This window comes from Leptodactylus fuscus, chromosome 1 (assembly GCF_031893055.1).
Source record: "Leptodactylus fuscus isolate aLepFus1 chromosome 1, aLepFus1.hap2, whole genome shotgun sequence".
NCBI classification, from domain to species: domain Eukaryota; kingdom Metazoa; phylum Chordata; class Amphibia; order Anura; family Leptodactylidae; genus Leptodactylus; species Leptodactylus fuscus.
This window is the reverse complement of record NC_134265.1, coordinates 143,113,699-143,127,111: the sequence shown is the minus strand read 5'-3', so window position 1 is coordinate 143,127,111 and position 13,413 is coordinate 143,113,699. Positions and strand designations below refer to the sequence as shown.

The 13,413-nt window shown below is 44.0% G+C and overlaps 1 protein-coding gene across 1 annotated transcript in view; it reads left to right on the top strand.

Moving 5' to 3' along the window:
• LOC142208944 (growth arrest-specific protein 1-like) overlaps positions 1-13,413 on the top strand; it is a 127,334-nt gene continuing 113,921 nt past the window's right edge. The window contains exon 1 of the mRNA XM_075277836.1: positions 1-2,239. Coding sequence (XP_075133937.1) covers positions 398-1,183 — 786 coding nt within the window. The 5' untranslated portion in view covers positions 1-397 and the 3' untranslated portion in view covers positions 1,184-2,239. The remainder of the gene's footprint in view (positions 2,240-13,413) is intronic.

The window sequence follows — 13,413 nt, the reverse complement described above, 5'->3', positions numbered from 1 at the left end:
CGAGGAGATGAGGAGAAAAGCAGCAGCAAGACAAGCCAGGCTAAAAGGGAAAAGCCGCAGCTCCAAGCATGGTTTTGTTAGAATGAGGGCACCGTGTGTGCGCAGAGCCTGGCAGACATTTCCCGCACTTTGCTGACACTGGAGACCAAGTGTTCCCCTCCCCCTGAGGACAGCGTACATCACTGTGCATGGGACCGTTCTCCTCACACTGCCTTGGAGGGAGAGACTACAGAGGCTAGCAATGTCATCTGCATGAGAATACCCAGCATAGAGACATGAGCCTCCAGGCACCGGGGGCATGGTGGAACTATTGAAGGTGCTCGCAGCTACTTTTCATCTTGCTGGACTTCATGGTGTGAGGGGACCCCACTAGGACCTGCACTCCATTGTACTCGGCATGGCTGCTGGATGTGGGCTGACGTACGTGCTGCTGCTGGCTCTCCTGCTGGGACAGTCCTTGGGCCAGATGATCTGCTGGCAGGCCATGCTAACGTGCCAGATGGAGCAGCAATGCAACTTTGCCTTCCGCCAGTATAATGAGGCTTGCGCCTCCGTCCTTAACGGGGAAGAGGTGAACCAGCGCCGCTGCCCCAGCCACTGCATCAATGCCATCATCCAGCTGAACAGCACCAAGGCTGGGCCCGCGCTGGAGGACTGTGACTGCGTCAACGATGAGACTTGTAAAGCCACCAAACAGGCTATTGAGCCGTGCATGCCCAGGACCAGTGTGGGTGGCGGGAGCACGAAACGCGGGCCGGTCATTGGCTGCACAGAGGCTCGGAGGCTCTGCGAGAAGGACAGCCGCTGCTCGGAATCGCTGTCCAGCTACCTGCGGAACTGTGGACCGCTATTCAATGGCTTGAGCTGCCCGGGCAGATGTATGGCAGTCATATCGGACATGATGAAGGTGCCCAAAGCGCTGCTGCTCAGTGACTGTGTATGTGATGGCAGGGAGCGGCCCATCTGCGAGTCTGTCAAGGACAGCATGGTTCGCCTGTGCTTTGGCTTAGATGGGGGCTACGGGGGTCCCAGCAGTGGTGGGGAGCCAGACGATGACATGGAAGAAGATTATGAAGACTTCTTTAGACCCACCACCCCAGCGGACAGTGGTGCCCTCTCTGCTGCCCCTACATCTACCCTGTGGACATATATTGTGCTGATGGTGCTACTAGCACTCATCTGATGGTTGCCTTATCTGCTCCATGACAGCGGAGCTATCATCCTGTGACACTGGGCAGGGGCCCAGTACTGTGCACTAGCACCAGTTTGCTTCTATGTGTGTGCTGGCCATCTCCTCTTCTGTGCCTCTTCCCAAAGTGCTCCTTAACTAATGCGCCTGATCTTCAGCTGGCCATAGATGTTGTCACCTCCATAATTTTTGGCCCATCGGATTGGGTCGGTTGTGATTGTGACTAGTCAGGAATGACATATATGCTAATGGTGGCTTTTTTCTATGGAAGGAATTATGGCCAGCTTGACTCTTTTCCACCCTAGCTTTACATTATGCACATCAGCTGTCGCTAAGGTTATATTCACATACTTCAGGTTTGTGACTGGACCAATCATCTGAATGGGGTTTGCAGAAATACACGCACATGCTGCAGAAATAACCCATTCAGTTGAATGGAAAAGAGTTTCAATCACAGACATTTCAGCAACAATTCTGCTGCATGTGAATATACCCAGAGAGGGTGCCTATGAAAGTAAAGATAGACCTATATACTATGCAGTACTGGTCCCTTAAGACAAGCTATGCAACTTTCACCTAACCAGCTGATCTATAGCACTCCTCACCTTACCTTTATGGGTGACAATTATAGATTGTAGTGAAATAGTCTGGTCACCCTTGCAACCAAATTGTTAGAATGCATGGAACATAAAAGGGAAGGAACCTTTCTGCTACTCTCGGTTAGGAATATCCTGACATTTTGTGTCTTACAGCTCATATGTAAGACTATGTCTTTCTGTGTTTCTCTACAACAAGCTAATCTTCTGTATACTGGTCGGCTGTCATATGCCATTTCTCCTCTCTTACTTGCTCATGTCACTTTAGAAGATAAGCAAGAGACAGGATAGACATAGGAGAGTATGACTGCCGGACTGGCCTGTAAAGGGTTTGTTAGTAGTCTGTAACCATGGAGATATGTAGTTATGCATAGGAGTTGTAGTCACATGCTCATAGGATATTTGTCATTAAAACTATATGCCGAGTTGCTTTATTTTTCATTTTAGATGATTGGTTGCAAAGGTGAACACATTATTTGATTGAAGGAGTTCTCCACAAGTTAGACATTGCATATCTTCTCGCCCATCACTCCTTGCAGAGATTGGATGTCCATACATTTAAGTAGGGTCGATGCCTCTAGCAACTAACTAGATTGCATCTTCCATTTTCCAAGGTGCTGAAGTCTGGTTGTTGTAGGCAGCTTGTCCACTTTTATTTTCCACGATATGCATACCATCTATATGTGGAGTACAGTCCATTTGCCTTCAGGGCTGAATTACATACAGTAACTTATCACTACTTTTGCCACCTCCTGGAGGACCCCTTGAAGTAGCAACTGCCAAATATTACTTACTGTATGTGTAATAATGTAACCAGAAATGCCTTCAGCTACCACAAATGCCTGTTTCCTTTTCTGTTAGTATGAAGACTGTGTGTGACTCGGTGGTGACAGTGTTGTCATTACGTTCTGTCACAATGACTGCCTTTATAGTGCCTGTACACAGACATTGATGTATATACTGCCATATCTTACACACACACAATACAGATTTTCTATCGCATGCGTTATTTTTATAAATCTGGAGTCTGGCAGCGCTATTATCCGTATATAGTATATTTTAACCTTTTGTCCATCTCCATACCATCTTGATGCTGCTGTTCCATAGTGGAAAGTATATGCACCTGGGCACTGTACATTAACCCCCCTACCGAGGTGCCAACTGTTCCAGAGCTCTGCACTGCCACCATAGACCTGTAAATAACACATTTAGAATATGGTTACTGGAAGGACCTACAAAGAACTATAAATAGTGTATTTATATGAGCTGAATGTGTTAGTGGCTTTATATCTGTACAGATTTTATATAAATTGTATTCCAGGAATAATTTATTTAGAGCTGTAGTCTCTAACCTGCGGCCTGCCAGCTTCATGCATATGGAGAGAGAGTCACAGGTTAGAGACTACCATAGAATATAGAGGTGAATTCTATATGTCTCAACCAATGGTACATAAATATGTTCATTGCCCTGCCCCACAAATGTACAGTTTATTTTATAGATTTACTGAAGTGAAAAGTGAATTTTATGGACTTTGTAAAATTGTGTATAACTGCCTTTATTGTTCTGTGACTGCCTTACACTTTTGTATTTTTATAAATGAAATAACAGGAATATTTTGGAAAAACGTGCGTCTATGGGTGTCATTTTAACACAGTTTTTATCATGTTATTTTGTAGCCTAAGGGTATGTTCACACAGCGGAAACCTTTTCTGCAATGTGACTTTTCCACGCGACTAGCCGTAACCCGCTCCTGATTAGGCCCGAATGAATGGGCTTAAACAGGTGTGAGTCTCGAGCCGCAGACGCTGCGGATGACTCAGCCGCAGAATTTGCGGGAATATAGGGCATGTCGCTTCTTTTTTCTGCTAGTTGAAAAAAATCACTAGTGGGAAAAAAAGCGAGCAGCTTCCATTGAAGTGAATGGTAGAAGATTTTGCAGGCAGATTTTGAGGCGGATTCCGCGTCAAAATCCGCCTGCAAAAAACTCAGTGTGAACATACCCTAAGTGTATCTAAGCAATGTATAAATAAGTACCGTATATACTCGAGTATAAGCCGAATTTTTCAGCCCAGTTTTTGTGCTGAAAAAGCCCCCTCGGCTTATACTCGAGTCAGCAAAAAAAAAAAAAAAAAAAGTTCTAAATCCCTCCTTTCCCTAGAATCCATATAAAAGTAGAAAATTACTGTGAAACACCTACACATTAGGTATCCCTGTGTCTGAAAGTGCCCGGTCTACTGAATATAGGGGATCTGCAGTGCTCCTGTTCCGTCAGGAAGCGGTTAATAGGAGCACTGCAGATACCCTATATTCAGCCAGACTGAATTCCAAGTGGGGAAAGAAAAAACAGTCCCCAAGCTCAGGGAAGGGGCAGACAGACCAAAACACCCCCTCCCTTCCCCAGCACCCAGCACCTACTGCACCCAAAAACTCTGACCATTTTAATTTTCGAAATTTTCCAGTAGCTGCTGCATTTCCCCCCCCCCCCTAGGCTTATACTCGAGTCAATAAGTTTTCCCAGTTTTTTGTGGTAAAATTAGGGGGGTCGGCTTATATTCGGGTCGGCTTATACTCGCGTATATACGGTAATGACTTCTGTAAAATACTCAGACCTATTTTCTCTGGCATAGTCATCTCATACAGTGAACTGTCCTTAAAGCAGTCCATTGCTGTAATAATCCTGGTTAATGTGGTCTTGTGGTACGGGAGGCCAGAAAGATATTTGCTTTTCTTTAACTTACATGCAATGCCACATTAATATCCACAGCAACTCAGGCATTAACCACAAGAGGCAGTGGTGTCTGCAGGCTGCCAAAAATGTGTATTGTTTAAAGCATAGCACAAGTGCGTTACCCAGGGACACTCAGCATTTACCTAGCTCATTTTGGGAGCAGATACTGATACTTTAAGGGCCCGTGCACACGGAGTAAACGCGCACTCATTTTTGCATAATAAACGTGTAAAGAATACACTTGTAAAAATCAGACTCCCATTGACTTCAAGGACATTTTTTACACGTCTAAAAAACATATAAAAAAATGCGCAAATCATTGGGCCGGAGCGGAGTGTGCAACTGAATGCCAGTGCAGCTCTAGTCACGGCTACCCGGTTTTTGGTCTGGAACCTGAGGCGGCCTCCGCCTCATGTTCCGGACCAAGAAACCCGTATGAACTTACCCTGGAGTTTTTTTTGGTCAGGAATTTGGTGAGGAAACTGACTCAAATTCCTCCTAAAAACGCTTTACCATACAGTCCTATGGTGAGGCTTTTTAAGAGAAGGAATTTGAGTCAGTTTCCTGACCAAATTCCTGATCAAAAAAGTTCACACTACTGATACGCTGCCTGATTCTGAACGTTAAAACACGTTCAGAATCAGCGCGTATAAAGCAGTTCCCATTCATTTCTGTGAAGTGAATGGGAAGCGCTCGCGTGTACGGCTCGGAATGAGCAGAGCTAGCCGTACACGCGAGCACTTTCCATTCACTTCAATGGGAGTGCTCGTAGTGAAAAAAACAGCCCATTCATTTCTATGGGGAGCGCTCGTATGCCGGCTCCCATAGAAATGAATGGGAACTGCTTTATACGCCGCTGATTCTGAACGTGTTTTACGTTCAGAATAAGCTGGCATATACTCAGTGTGAACTCACCCTTAGGCTGTTTTTGGAGTTTTAGAGTTTTTGGTCAGGAATCTGCCTAAAAATCCTGACCAAAAAACGCCTCACCATACAGTCCCATGTAATCTTTTTGTTGTATTTCTGCTAGTGGGTTTTCCTCTAGCAGAAAAAAATCCGCTAGTGGGTTTTCCACTAGTGGAAAAAAAGAAGCGACGTCCATTCTTCAGGCAGATTCCACCTCAGAAAATCAATACAAGTCAATGGGAGACAGAAAAACCGCTAGTAGTTTTTAGTGTGTTTTTTGGCAAAAAAAAAAACGCAAGGCGAATTTTCCGCCTCCCATTGACTTGCATTGATTTTTTCAGGCGGAAACACTTCAAAGAACGCCTCCAAAGACGCCTCCAAAAACTCCTCATTAATTTTCCTGAAGCAGATTTTTCCTGACCAAATTCCTGACCAAAAAAAACTTTGTGTGAACTCAGCCTCCATGACAGCTGGGAGCCTATTGAAGAATCCCAGGTCTAGCATTACAGTGAATCTAGTGCAGGCTGCCCATCCCAAAAATACCGAGCTGACCAAGGTTTTAAATGCACCGCATCTGCCCCACGTGATGGGTTTCAACTGGATTTTAGAGGTGCCAGTGTCATCAGAGGCTCACTACCAAATTAGTAAGAACGTGCTGTTAGTACAGCGTTAAGCACGAGCTTTGGGTTTAGTACACTCGGTCAGTCATAGTTTTTGACTTGGTATTTTTGGGATGCGTGTGTAACTAAGACAACACACATAGTTAGGAACGTTTTTTATTGTTCTTTGTTTACAATTGAAACTTTTAATTAGACAATAATAAAAGTTATATTTTAGTGTGGACGAAATCCCACCTCAGTTGTTTCTGATATATATTTATTGTACACGTACGTTTTCTTTGATTTATTTTCGCTATGATACTTAGGCCAGTGTGGCAACTCCTGGTCCACACTGGGATCTATCCACAGCTCTTTCTGGCTTCTACGGACCGCCATTTGAACCATTGGAAGAGGTGGATCTTAAGTTTTTGACTTTCAAGACCTACATTTTGTTTGCTATAACCTCAGTAAAGTGTACGACAGTTGCAAGCTTTTCTTCTGAAGAGCCATATCTTTCATTCCTGAGTTTAATAGCCACACAAAATATATGAATAAAAATTAACTTTGGTACTATTCCGTTATCGGGCCAGCAGCAGCGCAGTTCAGCAGCAGCTTTCGGGACAGCAGTTCAGCAGCGGGAATTACAATGACATCCGAGGACTGCTGGCCCGATGCTTGTGCCCAGTAACCAGTACATCGATGACCCCCCTCCCCCATCCTTCTCCTCCTGCCAGTGCTGCCCCCCAGCTCTCCTTACATCTTCCCCGTACCCTCTCCCCGCCACACGACTAGGCCTCACCTCAGCGCTAGTACCGAGACCGAAAGGAAAGACACCGGGGCTCAATCCAGGCCCTGACAAGAAACACGCCGACTATAGGAACGGTGAGCTACAGCGAGCCGGAGGGACAAACTTTCTGCAGCGTCCGGCGGCTATCTAGTAGCATTCATTGCTCAAGATTTACGGTGAGGCCTATTACAGGGAGAGGGTACGGGGCAGATGTAAGAAGAGCTGGGGGGCAGCACTGGAAGGAAGAGGAGGATGAGGGCATCGATCGATGTACTGCCTACTACACACAAGCACGGCCTCTATCATCGGGCCAGCATCGGCTTAGTCATGTGGCGGGGAGAGGGTACGGGGTAGATGTAAGGAGAGCTGGGGGGCAGCACTGGAAGGAGGAGGAGATGGAGGGGGGGTCATTGATGTACTGGCTACTGGGCACAAGCATCGGGCCAGCAGTCCTCGGATGTCATTGTAATTCCCGCTGCTGAACTGAACTGCTGTCCCGAAAGCTGGTGCTGAAATGCGCTGCTGCTGGCCCGATAACGGAATAGTACCTTAACTTTTATTAAGTGCTCCTAAAAAGGTGTAGCAACATATATACATACAAAATATATAAACAAACATAAAACAAAATCATATAGGGGTAGACAATGCTACAAATACCAACTTGTCAGCCATGGAATGTACACTGGATGGCAACACTAATATCATGGTACAAAGGGCTCAACCATAGCTAAGACTGAAAGTGTCCAATAATAAAGTGTTGTAAATGAAAACAACAAATAATCAGTGTAATAACCCACAGATAGCTATGAGACTGCCCACATAAGCTGATCCAAGATTAGCCTCCATACATACCAACAGTAAAGGGACCCGACGCGCGTTTCACCTGTGCTTGACAGGTTTCGTCAGGGGACAACTACTAGGTATCAAATGCAATCTTATATAGAAGTCCGGCAATAAGAGAAGACTTACCGCAGGTGTGTATCAAGTAAGAAACAAACACAGCAGCCATAATCACTATGCACCAAAAGGATTACTACGGAAGCCTAGATGGTCCAAAAAGGTAATGACTCAAAGCAATGGACTTGCTGATAAAGATATACCCACGTATATATTGTTATATCCATATAAGGATAAGTGTTGTATGCGGTTTAAGCTTCAAGATATAACTAGCCACATCTATATAAGAGTGCATCAAATGCCATATAAATGGAAATAGAAAGATAAAAGCAGGCTTCTATCATTGCATATAAAAGATCCTTTGAAAAACACCAACACCATATTTTACTGAAAAAACCGCAAGTACTCAAAACCATTGTGTCTGCACATAGTTCTATCTCAAATAACAATACACCAGGGCTGTATTGGACTCCTGGGCTGAGAGTCCGTCTTGGCTTTTGAGCAGATTTGTGCAGCTGCTTTTTGGTCTTCCCAACTGACCTTTGTTAAACACTATCGGTTAAATATCCATAGCTCAGAGGCTCCCTTTTGACATTTATAATGTCTTAAGCACTGTAGTGCGAGAGAACCCTTATAGGGGTGTTGTCCTGCAATTAATTATGCTAATTAAAAATTCTGCCTGTCCTACGAGCACACAGGGACAGAAATACCCCATATTGTGCTGCTGTTAGGACTAAGGGAAAACAGATTAACATCATAAACTTTCACCATATCATTACTTCAGGACAGTTAAAAAAAAACACTGGTGGGACTACTGGAGAAAGGGGGATTTACTTGGTGAGTAATAGTTGTAAATGCTATTTTATCATATTCCCTGCTTTGGAAGCAAACACTACATGGTCCGGGACAACTTCTATACATTTTTTGTTGCTATTTTTTTGTCTTATGTCTTACTATTTGAGTACATGTGTAAATTAGTGTGTAATTTCAAGCCCAGAGTCAATGACCCAGCCATAAATTCATGTTTAGCTAAACTAAAAGAATGGATGAATGTCAGCTGGTTAAAGCCAAGCCCAGACAAAAGTGAAATTCTCATGGATGGAGGTCAGCGCCAAATGGCAACTTGCCCATCCACCATCTCTATCCCAGAAAACGAAACTTTTCAGATTGTGTGCAAAACTTGAGTGTAGTAATTGATTGGAAATTATCTCTCAGGAATCAAGCATCAAACCCACATACATCGATTAGAGAAACATTGCAAAAACTAAACACCTTGTTCCAACAGAAGTAAATACATCACCTTCAACTAGTCCCAGGCTTGCTCCCATAACCCACAATCTTCACTGCAATCGCTGCCTATAAAATGGAGAATAATATTTAGGCTAAAGCCCCATTTAGTGAGCTTAGGCAAAAACGTGTTGCCGAAAGACACACGTTTCTCCTTCAGAGCTTTTCACGGAAAGTCCACAGAGTTTTCTAAATTGTGGTGTTTTCGCAACGTGGGTCCTTGCCCTTAGGGTGAGTTCAGATGGAGTATTTTGGCCCAGAACCTGAGGTGGAGGCTGCCTCAGGTACTGCACCGGCATATAGTCACACACTCCGCTCTGGATTAGGCCCAATGAATGGGCCTAGTCGGGAGGAGAGAATGTCTTCAGGCTGAATCGCGAGGCGAAACGGCCTGAAGAATAAGCATCTCTGTTCTTTTTCCGGCTTCTTGTTCCAGCTCCCGGAAAAAAGAACTGACCGGCTCCCATTGCTTTCAATGGGAGCCGTCTTTTTGGTCAGGATTTTGAGGCGGACCCGGCCTCAAAATCCTGACCAAAATACTCTGCCTGAACTTACCTTTATACTACCAACAAAAATGTAACGTGTCAGTGTTTTCTGTGGAAACTCTCACAGTTTCCCTATAGATTTAATAAAGGAAGAAAAACATAGGAAAAAACTATGAAAAACATTTCATAAAAAAGCACAATGTGTTTATGCTGTGTTATCTGCAGCATTTTTTAGCTGATTTCATAACATGGGGTCTTGGCCTGAGGTGAATACATAGGTCTTGGCCATGAGGTGAATACATAGGCGTTTAAAGCAGGAGCTGTCAAAGTTCAGCTCCTGCTTTAATGCTGCGCTCCGGCATTTGTAGCCGCGATGTGATGACGTCACATCGCGCCTACAATATGTGTATGAGTGAGACTGCGGAGAGAGCGGCGGGGGAGCGAGGGAAGGAGAGTGTGTGTTTTTTTTTTTTTTTTTTTTGTGTTAAACATTAAGATGGAACATAATATAGGGGGCCCATGAAACTGGGGGCAGATGAAGTGGGAGGGGGGAGAACGGCATGACACTGGGGCAGATGAAGGGGGGAGAACAGCTTGACACTGGGGCAGATGAAGGGAGAGAGAACAGCATGACACTGGGGCAGATGAAGGGAGAGAGAACAGCATGACATTGGGGCAGATGAAGGGAGAGAGAACAGCATGACACTGGGGCAAATGAGGGGGAGGGAGAATGGCATGACACTGGGGCAGATGAAGGGGGGAGAACAGCATGACACTGGGGCAGATGAAGGGGGAGAGAACAGCATGACACTGGGGAAAATGAAGGGGGCGGGGAGAACAGCATGACACGGGGCAGATGAAGGGGGGTGAATGGCATGAAACTGGGCAGAAACGGGGGGACATGAAACTGGGGACAGAGATGGAGGGGGGGGACATGAAACTAGGGGCAGATGAAGGGTGTATATGAAACCGGGGGAGAGATGGAGGGGGGACATATACTTTATGGGTGACTGTAGGAGGATTATACTGTGTGGGAGCACATGAAAAATGAATGAGTGGGCGGAGTCAACATAAAAGTGGGCGGAGTCACGCTTGCCGCACCGCACATTTTCTCCCTCTTTCTTATCTTCGAAAGGGAGGTATGGGTTACAAGCACGAGGCTTGGTGGTGCTTCTATGCCACTGGCCTTGCGTGCACGCTCCCAATGCAACTAATAGTACACAAATAAGGTCAGTTTTATAAGTTGGTCAAGCACAGCTAAGTAGTTAAAAAAAACGCCTCAAAAATGCATTTTTTGGGCTAATGTTTTAAAAAAAAATCCTGGGGGGACCCCCAGACCCCCCGGTATGTAGGGCCTCACCAAAGTCAATTGCCCAGGGCCCCGCAAAGCCTGGATCCGCCACTGCATGTGCGGGCCACAAAATATGGAACAGGTCCTATTTCTGTCCGATTTTGTGGCTCTGCTTCTGTGGCTCCTATTCATTGAAAGAAAGGGGCTGCGGAAGCACGGGACACACGCACAGATGTCCCCCATGTGCCACCTGTGCGCTGCCTGTGCTGTTTATTCACTGGAGTTGGTTAGCACACTGGCTATAATGCATGCGTTTGTTTTTTATGATTTTTTTTTTATAAGTTTTGCTTACTTTTACTTTTTAAAATGTCATATTAACAAATTATATCTTTATTTTATAGCATTGTACTACCATAGTCATGTATGCTGCAGGCTGCTCATCCTCCTTGAAAAGAAGACAGATGTTTCTCCCATGGTTTACATAATAGTGGCAGTGATTTCGTCTAAGCAATCAGTAAAGATAATGATCTTTATTTCTATAGTCCCAAAATAATCCTCAGGGTTTTACTATTAGATGAGCAAACAAGTAAAATGACAAATAATCAACAGATCAAATACAGAGTTTAAGGCTAAGGTCCCACTTAGCGAATTTGCAATTTTTCTACAGTATTTTTCACAGAAAGTCCACAGAGTTTTTCTTAGTGGACTTTCTGCCTCTATTAGGGCTAGTTCACACTGAGTTTTTTGGCAGCGGATTTTGACACAGAATCCGCCCCAAAATCCGCCTGCCAATACGGCTCCCATTGACTTCAATGGGAGCCGCTCGCTTCTTTTTCCTGCTAGCTAGTAGATTCCGCGTCTGACTCAGGCACGACGCAAGACTCCCTCCTAATTTGGCCCATTAATTCGGGCCAAAATCCGGAGCGGAATGCTGTGATGGGATGCCAGTGCACTGCAACGGCATTCTGTCGCGGCTAGCCGCACAGTATGTTCACACACGGAATCCATTCCCTTATACCTATACAGAAAACGCCATCATTTCCATAGGTATAATTGACATGCTGCTATTTACATAAACATAAAAATTGCAGCATTTACACTACAGATTTTTTTTCTGCAATGTGTACATAAGATTAGTCAGCGTTTTCGCAAACCAGGGGTCCCTGGCCTAAAAATTTTTTCTTTGATGCTATCAGCAAATGTTGTATACTGACTAACAAGAACATTACATGATGCCAAGGAGGCAAGTGAAAAGTAAAAGTTAGCTAGAAATCTGGTAACATAGTGTGAATTATTGTAAGACCAAAACAAGCGGTGAAGCAAAGCTATCAAGTGTTAGGATTTGCAATGAAAAGAAATAATCGTGGGAGACTTTTATTTGCCAGATGTGAAAAAAGGAGATGCCAGATGAATTGAGAAGAGGATATCTTGGACCCTTACAAGACGAAATATATAGATGATCTCTAATTACCTCATTGCATATTCACAAAGTATAGATAACTGTAAGTGGTGACATTTCCAAGTACAAGTTCTGTGTCCTTGAGAAGAAGATATTGAAGATACTGTACTTTTCTAATAAAGCTGGTCTGTCATCTCTCTATGTAAACACACAGATAACACTGATTCGGTTCTGTACAAGCATCTGCATATTATCTGATCTGCATAAGTATTGTGTTTCCCATTCAGAAAGAGGGAGGAGCGGGGAGAAAAAAACAGGAAGTAAGAAGAACAGACTGCAGGCAAACCTGCTGAAACACTGAGATGGGAAAACCCCTTTAACACTGCAAGGCTGTACCGGTATGTCCTTGCAGGGATAAGAGTGAACCACCCAGATGTATAAAGTAAATTGATGGTCCAAAATGGTTTAAAAACTATCCCGTTGCCATGGGGACATCCTGCAGTCTCAGGATAGGCATGCTCAGTTTATCTTCACTGTTTAACCCCTTAAGGACCAGGCCATTTTTTGGTTTCGCATTTTCGTTTTTCCCTCCTCACATTTCAAGAGCCATAACTTTTTCATTTTTCAGTTCACAGAGTCACATGATAGCTTATTGTTTGTGGGACAAATTGTACTTTGTAATGGCATCATTCAATATGCTGTGCAATGTACTGGGAAGCTGGAAAAAAATTCAGAATGAGGCGCAATTGGAGAAAAAATGCATTTGCGCCATTTTCTTATGGGTTTAATTTTTACAGCATTCACTGTTTGGTACAAATGACATGTTACCTGTGTTCTACGTGTCAGTACGAACGCGGTGATACCAAATTTATATAGTATTTGAAATTTTTTGATACTTTTAAAAAAATGATAAACTTTGCAAAAATAGAAAAAAAAATTTGTGTCATCATGTTCTAACACCTGTAACTTTTTCATATTTCCATGTATGGAGCTGGTTGTGGTGTCTTTTTATGCGGGACAAGATGACGTTTCTATTGATACCATTTGGGGAACGATCCGATGGTTTGATCACTTTTTATTCAATTTTTTATAGGAGGCAAAGTGTTGAAAAAAACGCTTTTTGGCTGTTTTTATTTTTTTTGCCGCTACGCCGTTCGCAGTACGGGATAAATGTTTTAATATTCTAATAGTTCAGGCATTTTGGAGCGCAGGGATACCTAATATGTTTATGTTTAATGTTCTTTAATT